Source organism: Melanostigma gelatinosum (genome assembly GCF_949748355.1).
Source record: "Melanostigma gelatinosum genome assembly, chromosome: 14".
NCBI classification, from domain to species: domain Eukaryota; kingdom Metazoa; phylum Chordata; class Actinopteri; order Perciformes; family Zoarcidae; genus Melanostigma; species Melanostigma gelatinosum.
Window position 1 is genome coordinate 15,812,986 of NC_136647.1, and position 9,124 is coordinate 15,822,109.

General features: G+C 42.3%; 1 protein-coding gene across 1 annotated transcript; it reads left to right on the forward strand.

The window, feature by feature from the left end:
• Positions 1-8: 8 nt before the first annotated feature.
• On the forward strand, positions 9-8,603 carry LOC306787836 (T-box transcription factor TBX2b-like). Its single transcript, XM_079283131.1, has 7 exons — positions 9-340; positions 1,921-2,188; positions 2,378-2,524; positions 2,792-2,868; positions 2,991-3,154; positions 6,277-6,809; positions 8,065-8,603. The coding sequence occupies exons 1-7, from the start codon at positions 15-17 to the stop codon at positions 8,410-8,412; spliced, it is 1,863 nt and encodes a 620-aa protein (XP_079139257.1). The 5' UTR covers positions 9-14; the 3' UTR covers positions 8,413-8,603.
• The last annotated feature ends 521 nt before the right edge of the window (positions 8,604-9,124 follow it).

The window sequence follows — 9,124 nt, forward strand, 5'->3', positions numbered from 1 at the left end:
CCACAGCGGCTGCCATGGCTTACAATACTTTCCAAGCTCATCCACCAGGTGCCTTGCCATTGTCAGCCTTCTTTGCTGCCACTCGGCCCTCGTTTTTCCCCTCCCTGGCTTTCCCAGACGTCGCCTCCCTGTCCGAGCCTCTGTCCGAGCAGGCTGCCTCTGACGCGGGGCTGCGCGCCGCTCTGGCACGCCAGCATCAGCCAGTTCAGCCGCGGTCCTGTAAGAGCCTTCAGACGGAGGAAGGGCTGGAAGACGACCCGAAAGTTACGCTGGAGTCCGAAAAATTATGGACTGAGTTTCACAAAATGGGAACTGAGATGGTTATTACGAAATCGGGAAGGTACGCGAACAAAAATGTTTCAACAACAAGGTAATTCAAAGTGCTTCACATAAAACCATTAAAAGCATCAAAACATAAGGCAAAAGAAAAGGAGATTTAAAAACAATTAAGAACATTCATTAAAACATTAAAAAACAGTACAAGAAATAAAATGCAGTAGTAAAATGCAGAAATGCAGGAAATTGATTAATATATGAATTGAATGTGGTTCAATTAAAGGCAGCAGCAAACAGAAAAGTCTTCAATCTTGATTTAAATGAGCTGAGGGTCTCAGCAGACCTGCAGCTTTCTGGGACTTTGTTCCAGATATGTGGAGCAGAAAAACTGAACGCTGCTTCTCCATGTTTAGTTCTGACTCTGGGAACAGAAAGTAGACCGGTCCCAGACGACCTGAGGGGTCGGGATGGTTCATAAGGTAGCAGCAGATCAGAGATGTATTTTGGCCCTAAACCATTCAGTGCTTTGTAAACCAACAGCAGGATTTTAAAGTCAATTCTTTGTTGGACAGGAAGCCAGTGCAAAGACCTCAGAACTGGAGTGATGTGGTCCACCCTCCTGGTCTTAGTGAGGACTCGAGCTGCAGCGTTCTGAATCAGCTGCAGCTTTCTGACGGACTTTTTACAGAGACCTGTAAACACACCGTTACAGTAGTCCAGTCTGCTGAAGATAAATGCGTGGACAAGTTTTTCCAAATCCTGTTGAGACATAAGTCCTCTAATCCTTGATATATTCTTCAGGTGATAGTAGGCTGATTTTGTAATTGTCTTGATATGGCTGTTCAGGTTGAGGTCTGAATCCATAACTACACCTAGATTTCTGGCTTGGTTTGTGGGTTTTAACATCAGTGACTGAAGCTGAGCGGTGATTTTCAATTGTTCGTCCTTGGTACCGAAAACAATTACTTCTGTTTAATTGAAGAAAATTCTGGCACATCCAGTTGTTGATTTGTTCAATGCAGTTACCCATCCCTTGTATGGGATTATAGTCCCCTGGTGACATAGTTATGTAGATTTGTGTATCGTCTGCATAATTATGATAACACACTTTGTTGTTTTTCATAATCTGAGCTAGTGGAAGCATGTAGATGTTGAACAGAAGAGGCCCCAGTATTGAACCTTGGGGAACACCACATGTCATTTTAGTCAGCTCCGATGTGTAATGAGCCACAGACACAAAGTATTCTCGGCCCTTCAAGTAGGATTCAAACCAGTTAAGTGCTGTGCCAGAGAGTCCCACCCAGATTTTTAGTCATATTGGAAGTGTCATTGCAGTCACGTGTTTGAAATGTCATAGTTGTAGATGTAGACAGTCCAATATGATTATTATTATTACTATTATCATGGGGTCAGTTTGTGATTTTCAAGATATAAATACATCAGGTTTGGGCCCTTTCGCCTTATTTCAGAGGTCCAGTTCAATACTTTTTCAATTAGCTGTTATAATAAAAAATAACTAAATACAAGTAAATCATATAGCCGCTATTATTTTAACAACATAAGGGAAGCTCCTTGCATGCAAACTTACAAATCAAAAGGTCTAATGCACGAATACATGGATGTTTGATCAATTCTTTGCCACAGGAGGATGTTTCCGGCGTTTAAAGTGCGGGTAGACGGGCTGGTTGAAACGTCTAAGTACATCCTGCTGATGGACATTGTCGCAGTTGATGACTGCCGCTACAAGTTTCACAGCTCCCGCTGGGTGGTGGCTGGAAAAGCTGACCCAGAGATGCCAAAGCGCATGTACATCCACCCGGACAGCCCGTCCAAAGGGGAGCAGTGGATGAGCAAGCCCGTCGCTTTTCATAAACTCAAACTCACCAATAATATTTCGGATAAGCATGGATTTGTAAGTAGATATAATACTTTTTATTATTGTAGCTTAAGGGACTTATTTTTTGATAACCCATTTTTTAAATCCCATATCAATGAGTTCACAATAGCCTATACAATTTTAAATATGTGTCACTCTATTAAATCATGTCCTTTACTAGCCAAACACTCTGACGTTCGAATTTCTTTGTCTTCATTCCTCCAGACAATTTTGAATTCAATGCATAAATACCAGCCCCGATTTCATATTGTGAGAGCCAACGACATAATGAAGCTTCCGTACAGCACCTTCCGGACTTATGTTTTCCCGGAGTCGGAGTTCATCGCTGTCACTGCATATCAGAATGAAAAGGTACCCATCCCCCCCTCCCCATCCTTCCTGCTCCAACCTCGCATGCAAACACAGCAGACCTAAAGCACTTGGCAACGATTTTTCGGTGTTGTTGATATTGTGTGGATGAAAAAACAGTGTAGTGCGGCTGTTGGGATGGTTTGGAAACTAACAGGTATACATTTTAGTGTTATGGGCCCTCATTAGTGCAACATATCAGCTTTATGGACACTGGAAGTTGTAGTTTTGCAATGATTAACTTGCTGATGTGTCTTCTTTCTCCACAAGATTACACAGCTAAAAATCGACAACAATCCGTTTGCCAAAGGATTCAGAGACATGGGAAATGGGAGGCGAGAAAAGAGGTATTTGCTTTGCCAGCATGATTTATCATAATATTAAAGGACATATCCGTATGTGTATAGATATATATCTGTATATATGCATGTATATATATGTAGACTTAACTTCAATTTGTGATCCGCAGGAGTAAGCAGTTAAGCATTTCGTCAATGCATGAGAGCCAAAACAAAGCGGACCCGGACTGTGCTGATTCTGATGACTCATGTGAACAACCCAGTACCAGTGATCCATTTTATTCCCCTCGGGAGCTGGTGAGCAGCCCTCTGATGTCCACCCCGACCGGTCAAGGTGGGTGAACTCACAGTCGACTATGTCATTAAAGCGATAAACATTGCAGTCACTAAACAGAGACAACGTTCATTTATTCATCCACCTAGAGATGCAGCTATGTGTACTGACGTTAATTGTAAGGATGTGGTGCATAAGAGAGATCTCTGCTTCATGTACAATGATATAGTAAGTGCTCTGTATAAAGACAGTAAGCCCTACTACAAGCATCAAAATAAGACCCATAACATCAAACCTGGCTGGAACGAGTATGTAGCTGAGTATCGTGCTGAAGCCTGTGAAGCCTTCAAATCATGGGCTCTAGCTGGTAGACCCAGACAAGGGCCAGTGCTTGAGTACAAGAAGCTCACCAATGCAAGATATAAGTATGCCATTCGCTTCATTTGCAAGAATGATCAAGCCATGAGGGCTGACTCCATGGCCAAGAAGCTGCTAAGCAACAACGTAGTTGATTTTTGGAAAGAAGTGAGAGCTCTTAACTGTAAAACATCTTTACCATGCACTATAGATGGAATCTCAGGAACAGACAACATTGCTGAGTTATGGTGACAGCATTATAGCACCTTATTGAACTGCATCAAAAGTGACAGTTCTGAGAGTAATGAGTCAATGGCAATTACATCATATGAGGTGCACCAAGCTATCAATAAACTGTCTGAAGGCAAAGCAAGTGGTTTCGACCATATTACTGCTGAACACCTTAAATATGCTAGTCCGAGGTTAGCTCCTCTCCTCGCTATTTGTTTTACTGGCTTCATGATTCACGGCTTGTTACCAGACTCAATGCTGTCTGTTCTCTTAGTGCCAGTCATTAAAAACAAAGCTGGTAAAGTATGTAGCCTAGAGAATTACAGGCCCATTGCTTTGGCCAGCGTCCTGTCAAAAGTCCTGGAAAGAATTCTGCTGGACAGAATACAGGACTTCATCACCTCCACAGATAACCAGTTGGGCTTCAAAGCCAAACATGGCATTGTAAACAAATACAGAGGTCAAAACTCATCAGTTCTTATGTGTTTTATTGATGCCTCCAAAGCTTTTGCTCGTGTTAATCATAGTAAATTATTTTTTAAACTGAGCCAAAGAGGTGTCCCCACATACATTGTGAGAATTCTGGCTTACTGGTATGCGCACCAGAGTATGCAAGTAAAATGGGGTAAAAGTGTGTCAGTCCCATTTTGGGTTAGCAATGGTGTCAGACAAGGGGGAATTTTGTCCCCAATTCTATTTACTGGTAATCTGTATATTGATGATCTGTCCAAGCAACTGAAAGCCTGTAATACTGGTGCATAATACTCTGGTTAATCACATCATGTATGCAGATGATCTGGTGATCTTTAGTCCTTCTAGCGCTGGTCTTCAGCAGCTCCTCACTATATGTACTGTGTACGGTGTGGAACATGACATCAAATACAACGCCAGTAAGAGTGCTATCCTGATCTGTCGAACTAAAGAGGACAAATGTCTAAACTTCCCTGACTTCAAATTGTCTGACAATAATCTTGGTGTCTGTAGTGAAGTAAAATATCTTGGTCATTTTTTAACAGAACACATGTCTGATGATAACGACATTTCCAGGCAATGTCGTATGATGTCTGCACAAGCAAACAGTCTCTCACGTTAGTCTGGTCTGTGTACAGATGGAGTGAAGATGTCTCTGTTCAGAGCATATTGTACTCCACTCTACACTGCACACTTGTGGTCAAACTACAAAAAAAAGAGCTTACAGAGACTTCAAGTAGCGTACAATGACGCCATGAGAATACTTTTAAAGAGGCCGAGATGGAGTAGTGCCAATGAAATGCTTGTGGCTGCACGAGTCAACACTTTCCAAACTGTTTTAAGAAATTTCATGTACAAATTCATCTGTCGACTGAATGACTCTGTAAATGGGATCATACTTGTTTTAACCAACATAAGGTTTAGCACCACAAGCTACCAGTCCCAGCTGTGGCGACATTGGTACAGCTGTCTCTTTGTAAGGCATTGCTAGGCCGATGTACTTTTATTGTTTGTGTCTGTCTTTTTATGTATCTGTCTGTATGGACCTCGAGTCTGAAATAAAGTCCATCTATCTATCTATCTATTAACCTTTAGGCTTTGGGCTGGACGGCCCTTCAGTGTGGAGTCTGCATGTTCTCTCCGGCTTCCGGCTTCCACGTGGCTTAGGTTAATCGATTACTCTAAATCGTCCATATGTGTGAATGTGAGCTTGAATGGTTTTCTGTCATTAAGTGTTGGCCCTGCGATAGTCTGGCGAAGTGTACAGGGTGTTCCCTGCTTTCGCCCAGTGTCAGCTGGGATCTGCTCCAGTAACCCTGCGACCCTGAACAGCATAAGCGGTGGATGGATAACGGATGGCTGGACGAATTACCTTTAAGCAGCAAACTAATCACGATGTCAGTGACGGTCCACACAAAAATGCTCAAATGGATGCAAGCAGAACCAGTCTTTTGTATGCCATGCATTCTTGTCCAATTTTCCGTGTCGAAATCTGGCATTTACATTACCCACAACTCGAACACCAACGGTGGTACTAGTAGGGTGTTTTACTGGCAGGCTAATGTAGCCTGTAGCCGCTAGCATCAAGCACAGCTGAGGAGCGGGCTACAGGTCTCATAAACTCACTTGTCTCTAACTCCACACCTCCAGATAGTGTCATGACATCACCTGTCATCAGAAGGTTCTTCTGTACAATTGTTCTTTTACACGCATGCAGTGGCACTTATCAAGACTTTAATGTGTGTTTGTGTGTGTGTGTTGGGGGGGGGGGGGGGGGGGACAAATTACTAACACACTCTGAGTCTACAAAGTTTTTTAAACTTACACAAATGAGGTGATCAGAACTGTACTATGTTTTAAGATTTCGGGGACTTTGAGGATTGTTCACATCTCAACCTCAGTTTACCGTTTGACTCAATTTGGCAAAACAGAAATAGCTTTGCTTTAAAGGAATCAACTGTATTGGCGCCTTGGGGTTCGTCAGAAATGACTACTTTCTCACTCATGGCTTCCAGATGTAACCAAGTCATCTCTGTCCTCACTGTGTTCTACTAATATACTGCTCTAACAAGGCAGAAATATGCTCATACATTTAATGAATATAATGCATTTTTTGCCCACAGGTGAGGACAATATCGAAAGTGATTCAGATATTGATCAACAAGATGATGATATTGCTGAAGCCAGCTGTTCCAGGAGTGAATATATGCTTTCTTTGAGTCAGAAGAGCGAGGAGATACTGCGGGACAGGCCTTCTGTCAGTAAGAGCAACGGCAATCAGGACACAACCAAAGAAAGAACAATGTTTCGATCATCAGATTTGATGTACTCCGCGGAGAGCGATTCTTCAAAACAGCACATGGGCGAAATCCAAGATGGCGTCTTCCTGCCGATGATGTTGCAAACGCAGAGTTCATCGCCCCTCAGCGCTGGTCCCTTTCAGACTTTGGATTTCTCAAGTGCGCACAGCCAACAGTTTCTTAAGCTCGGGGCACCTTTGTTGTTTCACCCGGGACAGTTATCGGTGAAGCCAGAGGGTATGGGACATCTGTTGCCTTCTTTGCCTGCAGCAGAAAACGGAGGCCTGCCTTCTCAAAGCATCACCTCTCCATCTCCCTTCATGTTTCACCTTTCACAGCACATGCTGGCATCTCAGGTACGCTTCTTATATCACACATATTTCTTATGCACCGAGTGAACAGACACCGGAAGCCGGGGATGCCGGCCCCTCAAAGGGTACATTCATGTATATGAGCACATGTTTTCCTCAGAGAAACGTCTGTCACCACTCCAAGGAGAATGGAATTGCATTGCTCCTCTGAGAACTTGAATTTAGCAGAAAATTCAGAGATGATATTTCTAGCTACCTAAAGTAGAACTTATATTTTTGTGATTTGGGTGAGCTGACCCTTTCAAAATGTCTTTCTGTCTTGGACAAAATAATGCTATCCGCCTCCAGCCAAAGCTGTAAGATCATGTTTGTAATGCGCTCTAAGGACTCCAATTTTAAGGCAGCATGCACAGAAATTATGAAAAGCATTTTGTGTTAATTTGAGATTGTACCTTGACGAATTTGATAATTTTGCGATTATATGTATTTATTTACATTATGGTCCTTGACTGCAAAATTGCGACCATTAGTACAGTGATGCCTTAGAAGAAGACATACGTTATTCAAGTTGTTATTTTTACACATTACACACACACACACACACACACACAGGCCTGAAATGAACACACATGGAAAAACAGGACCTATACACATGCATTAATGGAGAGATGGCAGAGAGGGGGGGGGGGGGGGGCTGTCCATGAAAGTTGCAGAGTAACCTTCATTCCAATATTCCTCAGATTTCTTCTTTTTTTTAAGTGTAAAAGAAGGAATATCATTAAAATCATGTGATATCATTGAATGGAGAGATGTCCCTCCTTGGTCCAAGAGAGGGAGAGCCTGTTGGCCAGTAAGGTCGGGGCTTGGAGGGTTGGGAATGGGAGGCTGATTTTAAGTTTGGGACGGATATTTCAAATGAGCAACTGGATGGAAGTGGAAAGAGATTTGAATTGACATGGTGTTAAAGCGTGCAAATCTGCATGGCCAATTTGTTGCAGCAGTGCAAGCCACAACAAATAATATTATGCATTTTTTTTTTTTTCCAGTCACACCAATATGCTAATCCAGACCAATTTTCTCCAACCTACAGAGGGTCCGGGGAAGAATCTTAGTGGGTGCAAGATGATTACCGGGTTGGAATTAATAGGAAAAACAAAACAAAATACTTTTCTCCATAAAACCACTCCTCTGAACGCACAGCTCATAGACGTGCAGCCTGTGACGCTGCTGTACATGGAAATGTAGGAACATTGGAAATCTATGGTGTTAGTAAAATTAACAATTGCTTTCTTTCGTGCAGGGAATCTCACTGTCACCCTTTGGAGGATTGTTCTCCTATCCATACGGCTACATGGCAGCACCAGCTCTCCCCACCTGCTCGGCAACCCCTCAGTTGGCCAGAAACCCCCGTTTCCGCAGCTCTCGGCCTTGGTTGCGATTCAGCCCTTATCAGATCCCCACCTCTGCCCCCTCAAGCCAAAACCTGATTTCAACCAGATTGCCTGGCTCAAACTCGCAATCTGAGGTGTCCAAGTCGGGGAGCAGAGAGTCAAGTTTAGTGCCTGACAATCACAGTCACCAAATCAAGGCCAAGCAGAAGACTTCGCCACCGAAAAGCATGAAGGGTTCCGCTGCAAAGCACACATAACTGGGTGGACTTGATAATCAACTTTATCCACAATACACTTTCTTACAGTATATGTTGTTTTTCATCCTACACCTGGTGGATACAGTGTGATGGACACAGACAGGTTTCACGTAATAATCACCTAAAATAAGTATTTTGGCAGAAACTGCATGTGTTGCTGCTGTTCAACTTGTCGTTATATCATCAATAATCCTGCCTAATAAACACTGATTTAGTGATTTGCAGGTCAAGACACCCACACATAAACCATTAACATAAGCTTCATTGTATTTACTGCTTTTCAGTGTGAATATATAGTCAAACAACAGTTATATGCAAATCAGGGAGTCTTTGGATTTGCAAACATACCAAATCAATGTTTATGGGAAGTTCTAAAGAAATAAAAAAATATATGAAAAATATGCTAATTGGAATATCTTTGGGGAGATTGCGCTATGCAAAACTACAGAAGGACAACAATGTGCTTTAGATATGAATAAAACATATCTTGCTCGTCCCGTTCACTGTTTCACATTGTGTTGATGCACCAAAGCCGTTGAATTTGAGGGGAAACTCAGGATTCTATTTTTTTATAAATTTTTTTACCAGCATTTAAGAAAAATGTCTTCAGTATTCTCACAGGTTGTCTGCCAAATGATTCAGGTGAATTGTTTTTGCGTGTTTTTTTCACAATTTAAATAAAGATTTTCACATTCTCTTGACATGTTTATCA